The following is a 25,351-nucleotide window of genomic DNA, read 5'->3' as shown; positions in this document are numbered from 1 at the left end:
TCTTCACTTCCAGAAAATTTGTATACATAAATGTTTGGCAACTCTTACACATACTTTACTCAGTAAGCAACTACAAACAGCATAGTGAATGCATTATTGTGGCCAAGATAGATACGAAGCCCACACCTACCACAGTAGTACAAGTTTATATGCCAACTAGCTCTGCAGATGACAAAGAGATTGATGAAATGTATGATGAGATAAAAGAAATTATTCAGATAGTGAAGGGAGACGAAAATTTAATAGTCATGGGTGACTGGAACTCGATAGTAGGAAAAGGAAGAGAAGGAAATGTAGTAGGTGAACATGGAATGGGAGTAAGGAATGAAAGAGGAAGCCGCCTGGTAGAATTTTGCACAGAGCATAACTTAATCATTGCTAACACTTGGTTCAAGAATCATGAAAGGAGGCTGTATAAATGTAAGAAGCCTGGAGATACTGGAAGGTCTCAGATAGATTATATAATGGTAAGACAGAGTCAGGAACCGGGTTTTAAATTGTAAGACATTTCCAGTGGCTGATGTGGACTCTGATCACAATCTATTGGTAATAAACTGTAGATTAAAACTGAAGAAACTGCAAAAAGGTGGGAATTTGAGGAGATGGGACCTGGATAAACTGAAAGAAAAAGAGGTTGTAGAGAGTTTCAGGGAGAGCATTAGGGAACGATTGACAAGAACGGGGGAAAGAAATACAGTAGAAGAAGAATGGATACCTTTGAGAGATAAAATAATGAAGGCAGCAGAGGATCAAGTAAGTACAAAGACGTGGGCTAATAGAAATCCTTGGGTAACAGAAGAGATATTTAATTTAATTGATGAAAGGAGAAAATACAAAAATGCAGTAAATGAAGCAGGCAAAAAGGAATACAAACGTCTCAAAAATGAGATCGAAAGGAAGTGCAAAATGGCTAAGCAGGGATGGCTAGAGGACAAATGTAAGGATGTAGAGGCGCATATCACTAGGGGTAAGATAGATACTGCCTACAGGAAAATTAAAGAGACCTTTGGAGAAAAGAGAACCACCTGCATGAATATCAAGAGCTCAGATGGAAACCCAATTCTAAGCAAAGAAGGGAAAACAGAAAGGTGGAAGGAGTATATAGAGGGTCTATACAAGGACGATGTTCTTGAGGACAATATTATGGAAATAGAAAAGGATGTAGATGAAGATGAAATACGAGACATGATACTGCGTGAAGAGTTTGGCAGAGCACGAAAGATCTAAGTCGAAACAAGGCCCCAGGAGTAGACAACATTCCATTAGAACTACTGACAGCCTTGGGAGAGCCAGGCCTAACAAAACTCTACCATCTAGTGAGCAAGATGTATGAGACAGGCGAAATACGCTCAGATTTCAAGAAGAATATAATAATTCCAATCCCAAAGAAAGCAGGTGTTGACAGATGTGAAAATTACTGAACTATCAGTTTAATAAGCCACAGCTGCAAAATACTAACCCGAATTCTTTACAGACAAATGGAAAAACTGGTAGAAGCCGACCTTGGGGAAGATAAGTTTGGATTCCGTAGAAATGTTGGAACACGTGAGGCAATACCGACACTACTTATTATCTTAGAGAATAGATTAAGGAAAGACCAACCTATGTTTCTAGCATTTGAAGACTTAGAGAAAGCTTTTGGCAATGTTTACTGGAAAACTCTCTTTCAAATTCTGAAGGTGAAGGTGGCAGGGGTAAAATACAGGGAAGGATAATGGAATGTAGTCAAATTAAATCAGATGATGGTGCGGGAATTAGATTAGGAAATGAGACGCTTAAAGTAGTTAATGAGTTTTGCTATTTGAGGAGCAAAATAACTGATGATGGTCGAAGTAGAAAGGATATAAAATGTAGACTGGCAATGGCAAGGAAAGCGTTTCTGAAGAAGAGAAATTTGTTAACATTGAATATAGATTTAAGTGGAAGGAAGTCATTTCTGAAAGTATTTGTATGGAGTGTAGCCATGTATGGAAGTGAAACTTGGATGATAAATAGTTTAGACAATAAGAGAAAGAAGCTTTCAAAATGTGGTGCCACAGAAAAATGCTGAAGATTAGATGGGTAGATCACATAACTAATGAGGAGTTACTGAATGGAATTGGGGAGAAGAGAAATTTGTGGCACAACTTGACAAGAAGAAGGGACTGGTTGGTAGGACATGTTCTGAGGCATCAAGGGATCACCAGATTAGTATTGTACAGCAGCATGGAGGGTAAAAATCATAGTGGGAAACCAAGAGATGAATACACTAAACAGATTCAGAAGGATGTAGGTAGCAGTAGGTACTGAGAGATGAAGAAGCTTGCACAGGATAGAGTAGCATGGAGCGCTGCATCAAACCAGTCTCTGCACTGAAGACCACAACAACAACAACAACAACAACAACAACTCAGTTTTATAGCTACAATAGCAATTTTCATTACATGTAACAATATGTTCTGAGCAACGGCCTAACAACATGTCCTCTTTCCACAAGATACAGATTAACAGTCCTTTTTTTTAATAAATCATCTTTTTTGAGTCCATACTCAGAGTTTCACAACTACTATCATTGCGGGGATTGTGCACTAAAGAGTTTCTTGCTACCCAGCTGTGCTTCACTTCACTTCAGGTACTTTTTGAATTGCATTTACATTTACAGTATTTACATACATTACTGAGCTTCTCAGAATAAAATCAGGCAGGAATTAGTTTTAAAAAAAGAAAGGGCAGTGAGGCTCACATAACATTACACCCTGCTTGTCAGCAGGGGACTGTTCAAGCTGGTGGAGGCTGTGTAATGGTGTGGGGTGTGTGCAGTTGGGGTGATGTGGGACCCCTGATACATCTAGATATGACTATGACATGAACGTACATAAGTATTCTGTCTGATCACCTGCATCCATTCTACATCTACATCTACATCTACATCCATACTCTGCAAGCCACCTGATGGTGTGTGTCCATTGTGCATTCTGATGAACTTGGGCAATTCCAGCAGGACTCTACGACACCCCACATGTCCAGAATTGCTACTGAGTGGCTCCAGGAACACTCTTCCGAGTTTAAACATTTCCATTGGTCACCAAACTTCCCAGACATGAACATTGTTGAGCATATCTGGGATGCCTTGCAATGTGCTGTTCAGAAGAGATCTCCACCCCCTTGTACTCTTTCAGATTTGTGGACAGCCTTGCAACATTCATGATGTTAATTTCCGCCAGCACTACTTCAAACATTAGTTGAGTCCATGCCATGTCATGTTGTGGCACTTCTGCGTACTTGCGGCACACCCACACGGTGTTAGGTAGGTGTACCAGTTTCTTTGGCTCTTCAGTGTATTTTCTCTGCTGATGCTTCTTTGCTCAGTTCACAACAATGCATATATCATCTGCAAACAGAACTGATTCTACTTCCTGATTAGAATAAAGTAGCATTCTGTTAACAAAAAGCAAGAACAGAAGTGGGCCTATGATCAAACCCTGTTGGATGTTCAATGTAATTTCTCCCCATGCAGATGATGTGACATGCTTCTTTATATTACCCGCAAAGCCAAGGGAAACTGTAATCACTAATGTCCACACTGGCAACGCACCTTATGGCATAGCCTGGAGGAGCCCTACTGTATTCTGTCAGTTTAGAATATTCCATGAGTTTCCTTTAATTCTCTCTTTTCATTTCAAACTTGCCTCCCTTCTGGCACTAACAGTCCATCCCTGACATTGGCCACATTCTTATCATGTACAGTCTGTACAGTATGGCAACTGATGGATATTCACATGCTCTGCAGAAACCAAGTTGAAATAATTAAAGTGGCAGTTCAAAATTTGCGAAGTCTTGTTAACTAAAGCTAAAGCATCTCACCTGTATGATGTCAAAAACAATAAAGAGGTAAAAGATAATTTCTGAGAAGAATGAAAAGGACAATGGAAACACATACCAAAGCTGTGGTTGGCAAATGAAGTAGCCTCTAAATATGAACTTTCTTCTTCTTCTTCTTCTTCTTCTTCTTCTTCTTCTTCTTCTGTTTCTTCTTCTGTTCCCTCTATTAATTAACAACTCACCAGTAAGAGGCACAGAGTTATTGACAGGCACATAAATAGACTGAAATCTTCATTAGCTTTCAGACGAATCAGTTTATTCTTCAATATGCTAAAATAAAACTTCAGTGTCATATGTCTGTTGCAAGATGAGAGATCACAAAGGAAGAAGAGAAAAAAATCAATGTTCACAGATATCACTGACTGAAAAACCAAGAAATCTTAAACTCACACATGTTCTGGAACATGGGATTAGTTAGTTGATACATTCATAAGCAGCTGGAAATCACTGTGGTTACTGTCAAACAATTCAAAACTGCTGCAAATGGGTGTGTTAGTAGAGTTCCCAAGAGTTGTGTACCAGAGTTACCATGGGTGCCTCAAACACTATCCTCTCCTGTGGACCATGAGGAAATAAGGTATCAATGACTATTTTCCACTTGACTTTGAGTGCTGTGCCAGGGGTAAGGTTGGGCTTTCTTTGGAGGACTGGCAAGACCAAGGAGAACCTGGGGTGTCAGAGTGATACTCCTAACCAACAAGTTCGCGGTGCTTTCTTTCACCAATTCCAAAACTGAGCCAGTGAGACTCACTTCACCTGTTGTTGGGAAACCTGCTGTGTCCTGTCTCAAGAAGAGCCATGTGCAGAGTGGTGAGCTCTGCTAATCGCCAGCAGTTCAAATGTATGGTGAATAATAGTATCCCTTAGGGAAATGGCAGAAAGGGATGGGAAGGAACATAAGGTGCACTCAATTTATATGCCTGAAGGCCTCATTCAGTACACTGAGGAGGCTATTTCGGCAACCATTGACGGAACATGGTGCAGCTAACTGCAGATTGTGGCACATGCTGGAACAAATGATGTCTGTTTTCTGGGCTCTAAGGTCATACATGGATCATTCCAGCGACTGGCAGAGAAGGTTTAGAAGAACATTCTTGCACATGGAGTTTTAATGAAGCTGACAGTTTGCAACATCGTCCTCAGAACTGATCATTGTCCCCCTGTTCCTGAATTGAGTGGAAGGAGGGGATCAGAGAATTTGACGATTCTGTGACAAATAGGCTGTGACTTCCTAAACTTACACCGTAGGTTTGAGAGTTTAGGGTTCTCCTATATGGGTCAGATGTGCAATACTCATCAGAGGCTGCTACCCAGATAGCTGATTGTGTGTGGAGTGCACACAAGGCTTTCTTTGACCAAGTGACTCTCCAACCTTTCAAGATAATGATAGCTGTAGGGGATTCGGACCCAAAGCAATGCCCTCTACAGATGAGAGTATTAAAAAGTCTAAGTGATCTACTGCCAAAGCATTTGCAATGAAGTGCTGTAGTTTTAAGCACTCATAAAAAGCTGTAGGGTTCAGATTATACAAGGTTCAAAAAACTCATTACAACCCTAAATTGATAGTGGCAAGATATTTTGGGAAAATTTAAGTGTGTATCGAAAGAAGAAGATAATGGTAAATGGAGGTTGTGTGTTTGTTGCAGTAGACAAGAAACTTGAGTAGACCAAAATAAAAATTGGAAATGCGTATGAAATTGTCTGGGCAAGACTAAGTATCAAGGATGCACATAACTTCTGATAATATCCTTCCATCGACCATCAGACTTTTATCCAGATGAAACCTGGAGAAAATGTATGTCCTGCAAAACATTACTAAATGTTATCTCTGCAAACTAGCTGGACAGGCTGTTTAGAAAGGCACTCTTGGTGAAAATATTGTGTATCTAATAGCAACAAATAGACCTGACCACTTTCAGGGTGTCCACAAAGGCACCTGTATCAGTGACCATGAGGCAGTTGTAGCAACAATGATTACCAAATTACAAAAGGCACCTAAACCAAGAAGAAGAGTTTATATTTTCAGAAAATTAGATAAAGAGTAAGTAGTGTCGTATCTCAGTTCCGGACTTGAGTCAATCAGCTGTGAAGTAGGGCACATAAAAGAATTATGGCTGACGTTTAGAAGAAAGTTGATAGATACAGACATAGTAGAAAAGTTCATAATGGGAGGGTATACAGGTGCTGTCACAAAACTTCTAAATGAACAGAGACTACTGCATAATGGGTATTTAAAAAAAGCATAAAGTTATGGGTAGAGTGTTGCTGAATGAAACATGTTTGGCTGTGAAAAGGGCAATGCGTAAAGCATTCAACAAGTACCATAGCAGAATATTCTCAAAGGATCTCTTCCAAAATCCTAAGGAATTATGATCACATATAAAGTCTCCTAATGGTACCAAAATTAGTATCTAGATACTCATCAATGAGGGACTGAAAGTGAGGGTAGGAAAGCAAAAGTAGTTGTTTCTTTACAAATGAAAATCCGTGGGTGTTGCCTCAAATTAACTCTCACATCATTGCAAAGGTGAGTGAAATAGATAGTAGTGTCAGTGCTGTTGAGAAACAGCTGAAATTGCTAAAATGAACAAAACTCCAGGGCCCGATCAAATCTCTGTCAGATTCTATATTGCAGGTGAGTTAACCCTTCTTTAAACTATAATCTACTTACACTATGTATCCGGACACTCCCAAAAACAGGTTTTTCATATTAGGTGCATTTTGCTGCCATCTACTGCCAGGTACTCCATTTCAGCAACCTCAGTAGTCATTATACATCATGAGAGAGCAGAATGGGGCACTCCGCGGAACTCACGGACTTAGAACGTGGTCAGGTGATTGGGTGTCACTTGTGTCATATGTCTGTACGTGAGGTTTCCACACTCCTAAACATCCCTATGTCCACTGTTTCTGATGTGATAGTGAAGTGGAAACGTGAAGGGACATGTACAGCACAAAAGCGTACAGGCTGACCTCGTCTTTTGATTGACAAAGACCGCCGACAGTTGAAGAGGGTCGTAATGTGTAATAGGTAGACATCTATCCAGACCATCACACAGGAATTCCAAACTGCATCAGGATCCACTGTAAATACTTTGACAGTTAGGCAGGATGTGAGAAATTTTGGATTTCATGCTCGAGCGGTTGCTCAGAAGCCATACATCACGCCAGTAAATGCCAAACAACACCTCGCTTGGTGTAAGGAGTGTAAACATTGGATGATTTAACAGTGGAGAAATGTTGTGTGGAGTGACAAATCATGGTACACAATGTGGCAGTCCGGTGGCACAATGTGGGTATGGTGAATGCCTGGTGAACCTTATCTGCCAGTGTTTGTAGTGCCAACAGTAAAATTCATAAGCAGTGGTGTTATAGTGTAGTTGTGTTTTTCATGGAGGGGGCTTGTACTCCTTGTTTTGCATGGCACTATCACAGCACAGGCCTACAATGACGTTTTAAGCACCTTCTTTCTTCCCACTGTTGAAGAGCAATTCGAGGATGGCAATTGCACCTTTCAACATGATCGAGCACCTGTTTGTAATGCATGGCATGTTGCAGAGTGATTACATGACAATAATATCCCTGTTAATGGACTGGCCTGCACAGAGTCCTGAACTGCATTGTATAGAACACCTTTGGGATGTTTTGGAATGCTGACTTCGTGCCAGGCCTCACTGCCTGACATCAATACATCTCCTCAGTGCAGCACTCTGTGAAAAATTGGCTGCCATTCCCCAAGAAATCTTCCAGCATCTGATTGAACATATGCACATATGCCGGCAAGAGTGGAAGTTGTCATCCAGGCTAAGGCTGGGCCAACACCATAATGAATTCCAGCATTACTGATGGAGGGCGCCATGAACTTGTAAGTCATTTTCAGCCAGGTGTCTGGATACTCTTGATCACATAGTGTATATCCCCAGAACAAAAAATTATGCTTGCATGAGGAAGTGGCAGTGGTGACGGTAAACATGTGGGCCCAGCGCAGAGCAGCTTACGGCCAGCTTAAGCGGCCGTGACTGCCACAGCACCAGCGCCAGCATTCTCTATTTCCATTTTGTCCTCTCTGTTTTCTCCAGCATGTACATTTGGCTTGCCTTAAGTGCTGGGCTACTTGAAATGCTTGCCAGAAGAAAGGTCACAACACCTCTATGTGTCATTCCCTGAAGGTTGCTCAGAATACGGATGTGGATTTAAACTGTGTGACTCCATTGCTTGTGACTCCTCCCAAGTTGTTTATTGGATTAAATGTTGCCCAAGTTGTTTATGCAGTTAAGTGTTTTTCTCCAAGTGCTCCAGCTACAGATCAACACACATGCTGCAGTGACATTATTGAATTCCAAAACTTATGTGAGTTTAGGCTCTCCACTGTTGACACTGGTAATGCAAAAACTGGTCAGTTATAACAAACAGAACATTGTGCTGTTGGGACAATTTATGGCATCTGCCTTTTATGAGTCAGTTGTTCGTTCCATTACATTTTTGGTGGTTGCTAATGCTGGTTTTGAGAACTTGGTTAGGATGGATGCATTTCAAGCATTTGGATTTTCTGTCACTGATGCAGTTCACTTCACATTGTGTTGGATCACATACTATATTCTCAATTGGAAATACTGTGTGAGGAGTTTTTGGACTTGTTTTCTGGAGGTATAGGGTGTGTTACAAATGTTTCTGCTCATATTTCTTTGGCCAAAGCTCAGCCTCACTTTTATTGTGCACTTCCTATTCCTGTCACCCTGAAAGATCATGTGAAAGCAGAACTGGACAGACTTCAATCTCTAAGGGTGATGTGCAGTCTGTTATGGCTAGTGAATTGTCATCTCCACTGGGTGTAGTTTGGAAGCTGTTGGGGAAACTTTGCCTCTGTGGGAACTTCAGTGCTACTGTCAATGCACAGTTGATCGTGGATATGTATCCTCTTCCATGCCAGGAGGAATTATTGGTAAAAATATTGAGTGGCCGATACTTTTCTGAAGTTGATTTGTCTGGCTCTGAATACTCATTTTGGTCTCTAACAATATTTGAACCTTCCTTTTGGTGTGGTAAGCGCCCCTGCTATTTTCCAAGGATTTTTAGAGGAACTGACTATGCCTGTCCCAGGATGCATTAATTGCCTGGATGATACCATTGTCATGGGCCAATCACTTGAAAAATATCTTTGTTTTCTGTTTTACATTCCGCAGGCTTAAGGTGTTAAAATCTCAGTTTTTTTTTTAATTTCTATTGTTTATTTGGGGTTTGAGGCCTCACAGGATGGGGTTCACCCTCTGCCAGACCATACATCTCCTGTTACATCTATGCCTTGCCCCTCTTCCACACAGGAAATTAAGTCTTCCAAGACAATATAGCCTACTACCATAAATTCCTACCAGGGGCAATAACAGTGGCACATCCATTGCATGCCTTGTCATGTAGGAATGTATCTTTTTGCTGGAGCCCAGATTGCAAATGTGATTTTCAAATGTGAAAATCCAAACTACTTCAGCTCCTCGTTTAGCTATGTTCTCTCCAGCCAGCATATAGTTTTGGCGATTGATGCCTGAGAGTACAGCCTCGGTGCGATTGTAGGGCACCAGTATGTCGAGAGCTCTGAGTGACCTGTTGCTTTTGCCTCTGAATCTCTCACTATGGCCCAGAAGCGCTACTGTCAGGTGGAAAAAGAGGCTCTTGCCATCATCTGTGCTCTCCAGAAATTTTTGTATGACTCTAAGTTTCACCTGACCATAAACCCTTGATGTCCTTGTTTAACTCTCACACATCGTTGCCTGACAAGGCAGTACTCTGCCTACAACACTGGGCACTGTTCCTGTCTTGCTACAACTACAAAACTGATTTTCGACCTATGTCTAAACATGCCAATGTGGTCATCTTGTCCCATCTTTCTGTGAGTCCTTTTCCTGACTTTGATCGCGAAGAATTGCTTTGCTTCCATCTTGTTACTGAAACACAGACCAGGGTTGGTGGTTTCTCACTAACGAGCTCGCACGTAACAGCTGCCTTTGCCGCCAACCTGGTTCTCCGCCAGGTGGTTTGGTTTGTTCAACAGGGATGACCAGATAAATTGCCAGGTTGGGCTTCGGACCCCCTGTACATCTATTTTTTCTTATGGTACTGCCACTCTGTTTTGATGGTGTTTTGCTGTTGTCCCCAAAAGACCTGTCTCCCAGAGTAGTCATTCCCACTGTGATACAGTGCAAGGTTCTATGCCTTCTCCATGAGGGCCATTAGGTACCTTTGTGCACTAAACTGTTAGCTAGGAGACATGATTTTTGGCCAGGTATTGAAGTCAAAATTGTCTATTTTGTCGCAGCTTGTGAGCAGTGTGCTCGACAACGGGCAGCTCCCAGGGCATCTCTGTCCCATTAGCCCACTCCATGCCAGTGGGAAGGCATTCATGTAAACTTTGTGGCTCAATTCTTGAATTCCTATTGGCTGTTGTTATGGATACATTTTCTCAGTTTTGTTACATTCTCCAGTGTGCATCAATGTCGGCTGAGGCTACAATTCATATGCTTTTGAGGAATTTTGTATTTAGGGGTTGCCTTGTACCTTACCTTCCGATAATGGACCCAGTTTGTTTCTCACACCTTTCAATTGTTTTGTTCCTGCCATGGCATCCGTTATGTTATGGCTCTGCCATTCCACCCTCAATCCAGTGACAAGGCAGAATGACTAGTGTGCTTGTTCAAGTACCGAATGAAAAAGTTTGTTGTGGATTCTATGCTGGATAATGCTCTTCTCTGATTTCTGAGCACCCATCGCTTCATGCCTTTGGGGATCACTGTCCCAAGTGGATACTGGCCACTGTTGTCTGCCACTGGGGACACCATCTTTGTGATGTCTATATGACTCATGGGCTGGTGACATGTCACTTTGACCAGTTGTGGCTCCATTTACTGCCAAAAGCTACCAATCCACGGGGATGGTCCCCATTGCCACAGTCTGTCCCGCTGCCCTCTGCCTTAAGCCCATTGTCGCTTGCTGTGGAGGTGCCCTCATCCCACTGACTGTCTCCACATGCGGCACCCTGGGGTTCCAGCTTCCCAGTGTCAGGTCCAGTTCATATCTGGCTTCGGATCTGTTGCCGCAGCCTGCTGTTCCAGTCATGCCACCTCAACCATCTCCCTAGCCATCACCACCTCATCATCACTGCCGATGTGTGCAGTCCCATCTCCTCCACACTGAGACCTGCTTGCTGAAGACGACACAGAGATGTTGATGGAACCTTCCTCCCCAGTGCTGTCATCGGGTGCCATGCGGTCCACCATCTTCAGGTGTGCTCACATCTCTGCACATTCCACTCCTATGCTCTGGTGCCCGCCCAGCACATCGTCCCACCCCTGAGGTTGACAATCGCTGCTGCTGCTCCATATCCGATGGATGTGTATCTCGTCAGATTGCAGGTATCTCTTCCATTGCCTGGGAGCCCTCTTTGGATTTCCACATTTGAAAATACTGATACTAGTGCATGTGAGTGTGAGTGTGCCAGGTGTAGTGCCTCCGTGCATGTGTACTAAAATCAACTGCCAACTGTATCAGCACAGGTCACCAACTAGAAGCCACACGTAGGAAGTGTGCACACGTCACGGACTCTGCCACACCATCTACTGGCAACTTGTTCCTATATTCGTGCAGAGCAGTGGTGACTGACGGTCGCTATGTTACTTTGGTTTGTACTACTCACATCAGTTGTTATGTGTGTCGCTTATGTTGCATCTTCTGTATGATTCTCGTCTTGATACATGTGGAGTCACAAAAGGTTTATTTCCATTTTTGTTCAGAGGTTTATGAGGAAAGTCACATTTGTGTTACTTAGATTGGTTTTGTGTATTACTTGGTTACTGCACAGACAATATTAATAGTAACCTTAGACTTTGTACAGATGATGATGTTATTTGTAGTGAAGTACTGTCTGAAAAAAGTGCCCAAATATTCAGTCAGATCTTTATAAAATTTCAGGATGTTGCACAGACTGGCAACTTGCTTTAAATGTTGAAAAATGTAAAACTGTGCCCTTACCAAGATGAAAAAAATGTTATGTCCTACAGCTATAGCATCAACAAATCAAACTTGATATCGGACAACACACATAAATACCTGAGTGTAACACTTTGTAGGGATATAATATGGAATGATCACATAGGCCCAGACATAGGTAATGCAGATGACAGTCTCTGGTTTATTGGTGAAATACTACAAATCACATGTGCAGTCCTTACTGGAACGTAGCTCAAGTATGTTGGAATTGTACCAAATAGATCCGACAGAGAAGGGCAGCATGCACAGTCACAGATTTGTTTGACCCATGGGAAACGTTTCTGAGTGTCAGAGAGAATCTGAAGAAACTGAACTGGCAGACACAAGAAGGTTGATGCAAACGATCCTGAGAAAGCCTACATACATGGTTTCAAGAACTGGCTTTAAATTATGAATCTAGGATTACATTACAACTCTGTCTGTATCACTCCCATACAGGTCCTGAGGATAAGATTAGATTAATTACAAGACACACAGAAAGAAATTTAAAGTCATTCTTCCTGTGTTGCATATATGAATGTAATTGGAAGAAGCCATAATAACTGGTGCAGTGGGAAGTATCCTCTGCTAGGCACTTATCAGTGGTTCACCGAGTATGGATATAGGTGTGGAAAACAACATACAAGAGAGAAATAATCATACTTTCAAATAGCCATGGGAAGGTACTTGCCAGTAATATATGAAATAAAAATGCAAAATTGAAAGCAAGCAGAATCGCAAAACTGTGAGCTCAATATACTGAAGGACTGTAAAAATTTACTCAGTCAAGGATGCAAATGTGTAATAATGGCAGGCTAATATGATGTTTCCAGAATGAGATTTTCACTCTGCAGTGGAGTGTGCACTGATATGAAACTTCCTGGCAGATTAAAACTGTGTGCCCGACCGAGACTCGAACTCGGGACCTTTGCCTTTCGCGGGCAAGTGCTCTACCATCTGAGATACCAAAGCATGACTCACGCCCGGTCCTCACAGCTTTACTTCTGCCAGTATCTCGTCTCCTACCTTCCAGAGCACTTGCCCGCGAAAAGCAAAGGTCCCGAGTTCGAGTCTCAGTCGGGCACACAGTTTTAATCTGCCAGGAAGTTTAATATGATGTTTACCACAACTGAAGTGTACAAGCTGTGAGAGTGCTACAAGATACACTGCAGGGAAACCCAGAAGTGAACTTTTCATCATAAGCACTCCACTAAAACATGATCTAATGTAAAGGTCATGTGTCCGTTACAACTAATAGGAAATTGAAGAAAGTATGTTGTAGTGTGCAAACAGCTATGTTCATACAAGTAATGTCTTTAGTGAGGTATTACCTTACAAAGTGTGAGCTACATTGGAATCAGAGGAAAAAGATATACGTCTGAAAAAGTCTTAAAAGTAATTTGTGAAAATACTATTAAATAGTCCCAAGCAATACAGCTGCAAACATCCATCGACCCTAATTTCTTTTTCAGTTGGTGAAATGGATTTCACTCTAGAAAAAACAGCACAGTTAGCTTCAGCAGCACCAGGGACAGAGAAATCATACAGTTAAAAATGGCCATAGGAAAACAAATGAGCAACAACATCATTAGAAATATCAACATCCACACCAACGTATGAGAAAACTATCTACTGTTGTGGAGAGAAGTGCATCTGCAGAGGAAATGAATTTAGTACCATCAGTGGAAGGGGGGACAACTACAGTAGCATTAGATGCACCAGCAGCTCTGGAAACATGGAGGTCATATCCTGTGCAGCATCTAAACCAGTAGTATTAGAACAAGACACAGAAGAAACTGCAGCTGAGCTGAAAACAGAGCAGTCTGAGCTTCCTGAACGCTTGAACGTTGTTTTATTGGCCAGAGAGAAGAAGAAACTCCCAGGATAAGCGCACTTCCCTTGTAGGATGTCTCTGAAACATGTAGGATCAAACATTTTGAATTTCAGGAACAGAAAATCAATTGACTGTACTATGTGCATACAAATCACCTTCCAGTACATTAACCCAAGTTGTGGATATGGCCTGCAACTTTAAGGACAATGTTATTTTGTATGAGGATATCAATAAAAATCAATAAACCCCCCCCCATGAACCATGGACCATGCCGTTGGTGGGGAGGCTTGCGTGCCTCAGCGATACAGATAGCCGTACCGTAGGTGCAACCACAACGGAGGGGTATCTGTTGAGAGGCCAGACAAACATGTGGTTCCTGAAGAGAGGCAGCAGCGTTTTCAGTAGTTGCAAGGGCAACAGTCTGGATGATTGACTGATCTGGCCTTGTAACAATAACCAAAACGGCCTTGCTGTGCTGGTACTGCGAACGGCTGAAAGCAAGGGGAAACTACAGCCGTAATTTTTCCCGAGGGCATGCAGCTTTACTGTATGATTACATGATGATGGCGTCCTCTTGGGTAAAATATTCCGGGGGTAAAATAGTCCCCCATTCGGATCTCCGGGCGGGGACTACTCAAGAGGATGTCGTTATCAGGAGAAAGAAAACTGGCGTTCTACGGATCGGAGCGTGGAATGTCAGATCCCTTAATCGGGCAGGTAGGTTAGAAAATTTAAAAAGGGAAATGGATAGGTTGAAGTTAGATATAGTGGGAATTAGTGAAGTTCGGTGGCAGGAGGAACAAGACTTCTGGTCGGGTGACTACAGGGTTATAAACACAAAATCAAATAGCGGTAATGCAGGAGTAGGTTTAATAATGAATAAAAAAATAGGAATGCGGGTAAACTACTACAAAATGCATAGTGAATGCATAATTGTAGCCAAGATAGACACGAAGCCCACGCCTACTACAGTAGTACAAGTTTATATGCCAACTAGCTCTGCAGATGACGAAGAAATTGAAGAAATGTATGATGAAATAAAAGAAATTATTCAGACAGTGAAGGGAGACGAAAATTTAATAGTCATGGGTGACTGGAATTTGGTAGTAGGAAAGGGGAGAGAAGGAAACGTAGTAGGTGAATATGGATTGGGGCTAAGAAATGAAAGAGGAAGCCGCCTGGTAGAATTTTGCACAGAGCACAACATAATCATAACTAACACTTGGTTTAAGAATCATGAAAGAAGGTTGTATACATGGAAGAACCCTGGAGATACTAAAAGGTATCAGATAGATTATATAATGGTAAGTCAGAGATTTAGGAACCAGGTTATAAATTGTAAGACATTTCCAGGGGCAGATGTGGACTCTGACCACAATCTATTGGTTATGAACTGTAGATTAAAACTGAAGAAACTGCAAAAAGGTGGGAATTTAAGGAGATAGGACCTGGATAAACTAAAAGAACCAGAGGTTGTACAGAGATTCAGGGAGAGCATAAGGGAGTAATTGACAGGAATGGGGGAAATAAATACAGTAGAAGAAGAATGGGTAGCTTTGAGGGATGAAATAGTGAAGGCAGCAGAGGATCAAGTAGGTAAAAAGACGAGGGCTAGTAGAAATCCTTGGGTAACAGAAGAAATATTGAATTTAATTGATGAAAGGAGAAAATATAAAAATGCAGTAAGTGAAACAGGCAAAAAGGAATACAAACGTCTCAAAAATGAGATCGACAGGAAGTGCAAAATGGCTAAGCAGGGATGGCTAGAGGACAAATGTAAGGATGTAGAGGCCTATCTCACTAGGGGTAAGATAGATACCACCTACAGGAAAATTAAAGAGACCTTTGGAAATAAGAGAACGACTTGTATGAATATCAAGAGCTCAGATGGAAACCCAGTTCTAAGCAAAGAAGGGAAAGCAGAAAGGTGGAAGGAGTATATAGAGGGTCTATACAAGGGCGATGTACTTGAGGACAATATTATGGAAATGGAAGAGGATGTAGATGAAGATGAAATGGGAGATATGATACTGCGTGAAGAGTTTGACAGAGCACTGAAAGACCTGAGTCGAAACAAGGCCCCCGGAGTAGACAATATTCCACTGGAACTACTGACGGCCGTGGGAGAGCCAGTCCTGACAAAACTCTACCATCTGGAGAGCAAGATGTATGAAACAGGCGAAATACCCTCAGAGTTCAAGAAGAATATAATAATTCCAATCCCAAAGAAAGCAGGTGTTGACAGATGTGAAAATTACCGAACTATCAGCTTAATAAGTCACAGCTGCAAAATACTAACACGAATTCTTTACAGACGAATGGAAAAACTAGTAGAAGCCAACCTCGGGGAAGATCAGTTTGGATTCCGTAGAAACACTGGAACACGTGAGGCAATACTGACCTTACGACTTATCTTAGAAGAAAGATTAAGGAAAGGCAAACCTACGTTTCTAGCATTTGTAGACTTAGAGAAAGCTTTTGACAATGTTGACTGGAATACTCTCTTTCAAATTCTAAAGGTGGCAGGGGTAAAATACAGGGAGCGAAAGGCTATTTACAATTTGTACAGAAACCAGATGGCAGTTATAAGAGTCGAGGGACATGAAAGGGAAGCAGTGGTTGGGAAGGGAGTAAGACAGGGTTGTAGCCTCTCCCCGATGTTGTTCAATCTGTATATTGAGCAAGCAGTAAAGGAAACAAAAGAAAAATTCGGAGTAGGTATTAAAATTCATGGAGAAGAAATAAAAACTTTGACGTTCGCCAATGGCATTGTAATTCTGTCAGAGACAGCAAAGGACTTGGAAGAGCAGTTGAACGGAATGGACAGTGTCTTGAAAGGAGGATATAAGATGAACATCAACAAAAGCAAAACAAGGATAATGGAATGTAGTCTAATTAAGTCGGGTGATGCTGATGGAATTAGATTAGGAAATGAGGCACTTAAAGTAGTAAAGGAGTTTTGCTATTTGGGGAGCAAAATAACTGATGATGGTCGAAGTAGAGAGGATATAAAATGTAGGCTGGCAATGGCAAGGAAAGCGTTTCTGAAGAAGAGAAATTTGTTAACATCCAGTATTGATTTAAGTGTCAGGAAGTCATTTCTGAAAGTATTCGTATGGAGTGTAGCTATGTATGGAAGTGAAACATGGACGATAAATAGTTTGGACAAGAAGAGAATAGAAGCTTTCGAAATGTGGTGCTACAGAAGAATGCTGAAGATTAGATGGGTAGATCACATAACTAATGAGGAAGTATTGAATAGGATTGGGGAGAAGAGAAGTTTGTGGCACAACTTGACCAGAAGAAGGGATCGGTTGGTAGGACATGCTCTGAGGCATCAAGGGATCACCAATTTAGTACTGGAGGGCAGCGTGGAGGGTAAAAATCGTAGAGGGAGACCAAGAGATGAATACACTAAGCAGATTCAGAAGGATGTAGGTTGCAGTAGGTACTGGGAGATGAAAAAGCTTGCACAGGATAGAGTAGCATGGAGAGCTGCATCAAACCAGTCTCAGGACTGAAGACCACAACAACAACAATATCAATAAAGACACAGGTGTCAACAGTGAACCTAGTAGCATTTTTCTGAACTTCCTACATAGTATCTGCACTACATCATTTGTACAATACTGTAAGTAATATACATACAAGGTATGCAGTATTACATTCAGGGTTTCAAGAAAAACAACAATACTGTAGACAATATCCATACAAGCTATATAATATTACTTATATTAGCATACAATATTACATCATTTACAATGCAACACATTTTTTGCAAAACTTATAGCTCTAGAAATCCATTGAAATTAAATAAAGTATGGATTATGAGCAATTATTTCAGCTTCCTCTTGAGTACAGAAGGTTTGTCAATGACCTTTTTTTTATATTCAGTGGGAGCTTACTGTAATTTTTTTTCCAAGTCTGGATACTTCCTTTTTGTACTATATTGAGAGTTGACGTCTCTTTCTGAAGTCTTTGTTTCCGCCTTGTGTCATGATTGTGAGTATCACAGTTAGTTTGGAAAACTTTTCTGTCGTTGATTACAGATACCACCAGTGAGTAGATGTGCTGACTTGTGAGGGTCAGTATTGGTACAGTCTTGAACAAGTACCTACAAAATGTCAGATTTGTAACACCACTGATCAGCCTCACAGCTTGCTTTGTTGCTTAAAAACTTGTTTCCATTTTTGCAGCATTTCCTCAGAATATTACCCCATATGAGATCAAAGAGTGGAAATATCTGAAAGACAATGACACTATTATTTCCTTGTCAACATAGGGTGAGGTAGCTCTTGGTGCAAGGCCTGCTGAGCTTCGTTTCTTGAACAGGTGGTCCATATGTTCATTCCATCTTAAATTATTATGCGCTCGTATGTCTAGGAATCTTATATCTGAAGTTTCATTTATTGTCTGATCATGGATATTTATTTAAAGAGCTTGTAGCTTGTTATTTGCTGTTTGAAACTGCATGAAATTTGTTGAGCAGACGTTTAATGACATGCTATTTGCTTTGAACCAATTATATGCTTGCTGTGTTAATGTTCCTCTTGTATCATCAGCAGACATTATTATATTTGCCCCAAAACTCTTCTGCACCCCAGTGCATACAGTTTTCTGTCACCAGTTATAGCACATATGGTACCTTTATCTGTTAGCATGCACAATCTTCCTCCATTACTCATCAGCGTTCTGCACATCCCATGATATACTCTGATGATACAGGTACTGCAGTTCGCAATCACACTATCATGGTTTCAGTCTGTAATCCCTTATAGGTATACTGGACATGATCTGTGAGCAGGTGTTTTGTGGATGACACTTCATATCTCTAAGGCCAGCATGGTGATGTCACCTGTTGCTGTGCAGTAAAGCTCTCAGACGGGTAGCAATACCATTTTGAGTGCTTCCTGGTACATTTGCCATAAGGGATATTTGGTACGTGAAAAAGTTTGTCATTTTTTAATACTTTACCTTGAGCTTACGTGTTCAAGCGGAACTTTACAGACTTGTGTCTTGCCATCCTCAGTACATGAAGCAGTTCTCACTTTATTTAGCATCATTTCAGCTTCCAGTTGTTCATTGTGTAGCTGTTCAGTGCAGCATACTTTTTTTATTTTAGTGGGAGTATGCGGTTAAATACTCCTTTTACGTAGACAAAATTTTTAAATTGACCGCCCGACATTCCTGCGGAGATTCTAGGTAAAGGCCACCAGGTGGCTCAGTTGGGCGCGTTACGAACGCAGTGATTGAGAGTGAAGCTGAAATCTAGTGTGTGTGAGTGGAAAATGTGGCTTCTAGAATTCAGGTTGACTTTATTTCCCAGTGTATGTGTATTTCCATTGAAGTGTAACGAACATCAAATTCCATGCATCTGTATAATATCGGGATATGCGGCCGTGAAGACGTCGTGAGATAGCATAATGACACTGGCTGCAATAATTGTGAACGGCGCAGGTAGAAACTAGAAATTGACAACTGGCGCCAGTTCATCGTGTCGCTTGTGCTACTTTTCGATGTGACCCAATTTTTGACGTAGCTTCAGTTGCCAGTGACGTATGGCAATGATATCTTATTGTGACAGAAGTTATAAACGGCAAGCAGATGTACGATGTGTTGCCGTGTCTATTTAAGCAATTTTGCGGAAAATGCGTATGAAATCGGATCGTCCCAATTTATGTGTTACTTCGCCCAGAGACTCCCATATCGACCAGGAATGGTGACTGTTTGTGTTGGAGAATATAAAGTTTTTCTGTGAACTGGTGTTAACTTCAGATTGATTCTCCGTAGGGGTAATGAGACTGAATACAGGAGAGGTGCTAAACAATGTGAATGGACGTATACGTTTGTGACGCTGATATGCATCATTGCAGCTCACGGTTTCGTGTTTTCCAAGTGACAAAAGTTGGAAGGTGTTTATAGGTAACAGTGGACACATGTTGTTGTTTGGTTGTACTTACTTTTCTAGTTGCCTCTTTCCACAATTTTTCGGTGTTCTCGCCAAATTTACGGAAGTGAGGACTGTAAACTACGCTGAAGAATAGTCTCTTACATGTTGTGCCATACGTCGACGGTAGTCTTCATGATGACCACGGTTAACTCTGTAAATAAGCGCCCAGTGCGTGCGAAAGGGAGGTAAAAGAAACATAAGAAATTGATGAAGACCTGTTTGTGTGTATTAGAAAAAATGCAGGCTACACAGGTCAGAGCAGCACCAAAATGACCTGCACAGCGACGTGAAAGACGCCTGTCTTCATGTGTACCATGTCTGGCAAGGTGAAAGGATACCCGGGCAAGTCAGTGGCTGAGCAGGTGGCTGCCCCTCCCCCTCCACGCTATCAGCCACCCCCACAAGCTCCGGGTGCAGGTATTCTGAAGCAGCAGCCACAACCACCACCGTACATACCACCTAAAGACGCAAAGCTGTACCCTGCCTCTGTGGAGGCAGCGGCAGCAGCAGCAGCCAAACAGCATCAGCAACAGTACCTCACACCTGACCCGGTGCAGGCTCGCTACTACGGACAAGCTGTGGTGGACAGCTACCACGTGCAGGCACAGTATCCGCCACCACAAGCGCCCAACCGCCGTCCTCCTACTGTCCAGCAAACTGCTGCAGCAGCGCACCCTGGACAGCTTGCAGGTGCCCCCGAAATGCTGAAATTTGTACGGAAGATGCCTGGGGCTCCAGTTGCACCAACACAAACGGTTCCACCTTCTACTGCTGCTGCGATTGGTGTACCTGAAGCTCAACCGACCCCATCTCAAGCATTAGCAGAGCAAGTGAGCAGGAAACTACACAAGTATTAGAATAATTGTGTGCAGTATGTTACATTGCCCAGTTAAATGTGTTCTCAGTTAACACAATTTACTGTAACTATAAATATTCCAAATTCCCAAAAACACTCACTAAACAATTTATGGAGAACCTAGATTTTAAAATGACATGGTAAAGAAAGAGATATGGTTCAAGTTAACATGTTTCACATATTGCAGAAATGTGAAGCAATATTGTTGACCCTTGCCTGACCCAGTAAACAACTTCTAATAAACTTCGGTCATATCGTTAGAATTTGTCATCTTACTGCAAACCGTGTAAATTGTCATCACTAGATTGAAACAAACAACACAGAAGTGCTTCTCAATCTATATTATACTCCGCAAACCACCGTAAGGTGCATGGCAGAGGTACATATTATTGTACCAGTTAGCCTACTTGGGTTTCATCCTGTACCATTCACATATGGAGCGCGGGAAGAATGATTCTCTGGACGCCTCCTTGCGTGCAGTAATTGTTCTAATCTTATCATTTCACGATCCCTATGTGAGTAATAGGTAGAGCAATGTAGTATATTCCTAAAGTAATCATTTAAAGCTGGTTCTTGAAACTTTGTTAATAGACGTTCTCAGGATAGTTAACATCTATCTTCAAGAGTGTTCCAGTTCATTTCCTTCAGTATCTCTGTGACCCTCTAACATGGATTAAACAAACCTGTGACCATTCATGCTGCCCTTCTCAGTATAAGTTCAATATCCCTTGTTAGTGTTATCTGGTATGGGTCTCACATAGTCGAGCATTATTCTAGAACCAGTTGCACGAGTGATTTGTAAGTAATCTTCTTTGTAGATTGATTGCACCTCACTAATATTCTGCTGATAAACCAAAGTCCACCTCTTGCTTTACCCTGAACTGAACCTATGTGATCATTCCATTTCATAACCCTACAAATTGTTACACACAGGTATTTCTATGAGTAGGTCATTTCCAACAGCGACTCATTTATATTATAGTCATAGGCTACTACATGTTTTCATTTTGAGAAGTGCAAAATTTTGCTTTCCGGAACTTTTAAAGCAACTTGACAACCACTGCACCACTTTGAAACCTTATCAAGATCTGACTTAATATTTTTGCAGCTTCTTTCAGATAGTACTACATCACCTGCAAAAAGCCTGAATTTACTATTTATATTGTCTACAAGGTCATTAATATACAACATGAACAGCAAGGGTCCCAACACACTTCTCTGGGACACACCTGAAGTTACTTCTACATCTGATGATTTCTCTCCATCCAAGATAACATGTTGTGCCCCCCTACCAAAAAGTCCTCAATCCAGTCGCAAGTTTCACTTGATAGCCCATATTATTATACTTTTTACAATAAGTGTAGGTGTGTTACTAAGTCAGATGCTTTTCATAAATCAAGAATAGCCTACAGCATTTACCTAATTGCCTTGATCCAAAGCTTTCAGTATGTCATGTGAGAAAAGTGGAGGTTGGGTTTCACATGTTCGATGTTTTTGAAATCCATGCTGGTTGGCATTGAGGTGGTCATTCTCTTCAAGATTCCTCATCGTGTTTGAGCTTAGAATATTCAGTACCAATTCATAAACCATTTAATGGTGATTCCATGCTTTCATTTATTGTACCTTTTCACAGTGACTAGTGTTTTGTCTGTAAATGACTTCATAATATACAGTATCAAACAGATTACATTGTATAACAAATGTTAATGTTGTATCCATTCAGATAGTGTCAAAATTTCAGTTTGCATATGATGAGCCCCACTTCAATTTTGGTTGTTTTTGAATACTGTTAACATAGTGTGGGAGGTGTAAGTTAAGTTGATTGGTCATGGTTCGCATGAGAGTTGGAAGAGCTAACAGTTGTAAATACAAAATAAAGGTGTTAACAAATTGATCTATGGCATAGCCCAAGGGCCCTGTATTTAATGCAGCTTTATTATAGACAACAAAAAATGTGCAGTTAATTCAGGAATGCGGTTTTATGTAGGCCTAATAGACAAACATCCAGTTAGTATTTTGACTATGTTATGCACATGGTGGCCTATCACATATCAATAATTGAAACTTTTGTGCATGTAGAGATAAAACATAGCACTGATAACTATGTGCATACTCAGGAATCACTTTGAAGTGCATGGAAGAGGGTTCTTACCATGACCCCACATGTTAGGGTTTCTTCCCGTACCAGTTGACTGTAGTTTCCCAGTATCCTGCCAATGAACTGAAGTTGTTTGTGAGCCTTGCCTACGACTGAACTTATGTGATCATTTCCATTCATATACCTGCAAGCTGTTACACCAAGATATTTGTACATTTTGACTTACTATTCCAAATGTGACTCATTGTGCTGTAATTATAGGATATTGTGTGTTTTTCGTGTTGTGAAGAATACAGTTTAACATTTGTGAATGTTTAAAAAAATTGATAGTCTTTGTGCCACTTGGAAATCTAAGTTTGCTCTGGATAATTATGCAACTTTTTTTTTAATTAGTAGATAGGCCCTACTTAATTAGCTTAGGTGCATTATCTGCAAAAAGTATGAGGTTACTATGGGTGTGATTTTATCTGCCTGTTCAGTAATACACACTTTCCCGGGGCACACCTGAATTTACTTCTATTATTGTCAATGACTCCACATGCAAGTTAGCTTGCTACAACTAGTGTCATCCTTACCAAGAAATTCGCCGGCCCGTGTGGCCGAGCGGTTCTAGGCGCTACGGTCTGGAACTGCGTCACCGCTACGGTCGCAGGTTCGAATCCTGCCTCGGGCATGGATGTGTGTGATGTCCTTAGATTAGTTAGGTTTAAGTAGTTGTAAGTTCTAGGGGACTGATGACCTCAGATGTTAAGTCCCATAGTGGTCAGAGCCATTTTGAACCAAGAAATTCCCAGTCGAGTCACAACTTTTGTTTGATGCCTCATATAATCATTCATCTAGCCCCTTAGATCCTAGTATCAAATCAGGTGTTTGTGATGGCTATATTCTTGCTCCATCTCTGCTTATCCAGCTGTAGGTGAATATTCGAATTAAGGACCACTCCTGACTCACTATGAGAGTAAAATGACGGGGCTGCTTCATCCTGTTGGAACACAACAGTGCCAGCAATGCCTTTTTACTGAAGTATGGTTCCAAAAATTGCTCCAGCATGCCAACGTAAATGTTTCCTACAGTTGTCTCTTGTTCAAAAATGAAGCATCGATAAACTGTAGTCTTTGAGAATCCAAGATACAAAATCACTTATGGTGTATTTCTTTGCCATTCAGTGGTAGCATGAGGTGGCTAGTTACGTTTGTTAACTTTTCCACAGATGTGGAATGTGTCCACAGATGTGGAATGTGGCCTCTTCAGAAAACAAAGTGTGGTCCATGTGATGTTCATTGTGTGCAGCTTCTATCAAATCATAACACACAGCTTGACAAGTTGTGTAATCTTCGTGGTCTGATTTGTGAAGCACCTGAGTATAGAGTGCTCTTTTCTTTAATGTAAGTGGAAAACTTTTGAAACCATTGATTTTGGCATTACAGACCCATTGATTAAATGGTGAATTATGTATTTTTATTTCCTTCGGTTGCTTCTCTGATTTGCTGAACAGTCTCTCATTGTATAGGAGCTCTCCCGCTGCATACGCATGATTCGTCGACAGGTTTTGCAGCTTTTTGGAACTTATTGGCAAGTAACCAGACGTTTGCTCTTGTTGCTGGATTTTGAAATTTCTGAGTGAACTGTTGCACCTCCAGATAAGATAAACCAGGCAATCATATACTAATAGCCACACGTTCTTAGATCAAACACTTTTTTCATTCCCCTTGATTATTCTGGAAAAAAAGAAAAACAATGAGAGGCATGTGTTAGTACAGAAATGGTTTATTATTATGGATTATATAAATGCATCCAGTATTTCTTTGAAATGGAACAAGACTTTATGACCATGCTGTAAAATTTATTTGAAAACTTCTGGTGCTTCCAGCTCTGTTCCAGATATGCAACCTTGTTTCATGGTTCTTAAACAGAGTGTTAACAGTGATTAAATTGTGTTGTGTGCAAAATCCCATTTCATTGCTTTCCGCCAATCCATAGAAATCTACTGTTCTTCTCTTATTTTATTTCTAGTAGGGGCCTACTGATTTCAGGTCCTCTAACATGATTAAATTTTTTCTTCCTTAAATATCTGAAAAACTACTTTTACTCATAAATTGTTTCAATCTTTTATCTTCTGTAGAGCTAGTAGGCATATAAGTTTGTACTACATTTGTCGGTGGTTAACTTCCTTTCTTAGCTACAGTAAAAGCCATTCATACTGGCTTACCCACAGTCCTGTTTCCTTATTCGTTGTTAAACCAACTCCTGCTTTATCCCTGTTTGATTTTGTACTTATAACCCTGTACTGACTTGACAGTATGTCCTGCTTTTTTTCTGTCATGCACTTCAGTAATTTCCACTGTATCTAACATCAGTCTGTCACTGTACCATTTATCTGGCCTCTCCACTAAAACGTGCTCATTTTTGCTACACCTACAATAAGACTACCTGTATTATTGAGGCACGAGTCGGGCAGGCTTCTTCTACACACCTGCCCCAAGATAAATTTTTAAATGGTATGTTTTGAGGTGTGACACAGCTACCTATATATTTGTAGCACCATTTGTTCTGTTTCTTTATTCTTTTTTGGCAGTAGTTTGTGATGACAGACTGATCTGTACAATAGTCAGAGGCTATAGGATAGTTGTATATAAGGCATTTTGGATTTTGATAAGTTGAAACACATTCTGATGACATTGTGGGTCCAAGCAGGTGCTTGCTATCTGCAGGTTCAATATTTCCATAAGCCTACTC

General features: G+C 41.1%; 1 protein-coding gene across 1 annotated transcript in view; it reads left to right on the top strand.

The window, feature by feature from the left end:
* The first annotated feature begins 18,937 nt into the window (after positions 1-18,937).
* Positions 18,938-25,351, top strand: part of LOC124802481 (coiled-coil domain-containing protein 85C) — a 69,397-nt gene continuing 62,983 nt past the window's right edge. The window contains exon 1 of the mRNA XM_047263290.1: positions 18,938-20,491. Coding sequence (XP_047119246.1) covers positions 19,967-20,491 — 525 coding nt within the window. The 5' untranslated portion in view covers positions 18,938-19,966. The remainder of the gene's footprint in view (positions 20,492-25,351) is intronic.

Source organism: Schistocerca piceifrons, chromosome 6, assembly GCF_021461385.2.
Source record: "Schistocerca piceifrons isolate TAMUIC-IGC-003096 chromosome 6, iqSchPice1.1, whole genome shotgun sequence".
Taxonomy (NCBI): Eukaryota; Metazoa; Arthropoda; class Insecta; order Orthoptera; family Acrididae; genus Schistocerca; species Schistocerca piceifrons.
The sequence above is the reverse complement of the archived record's forward strand: the minus strand, read 5'-3'. Positions and strand labels throughout refer to the sequence as shown.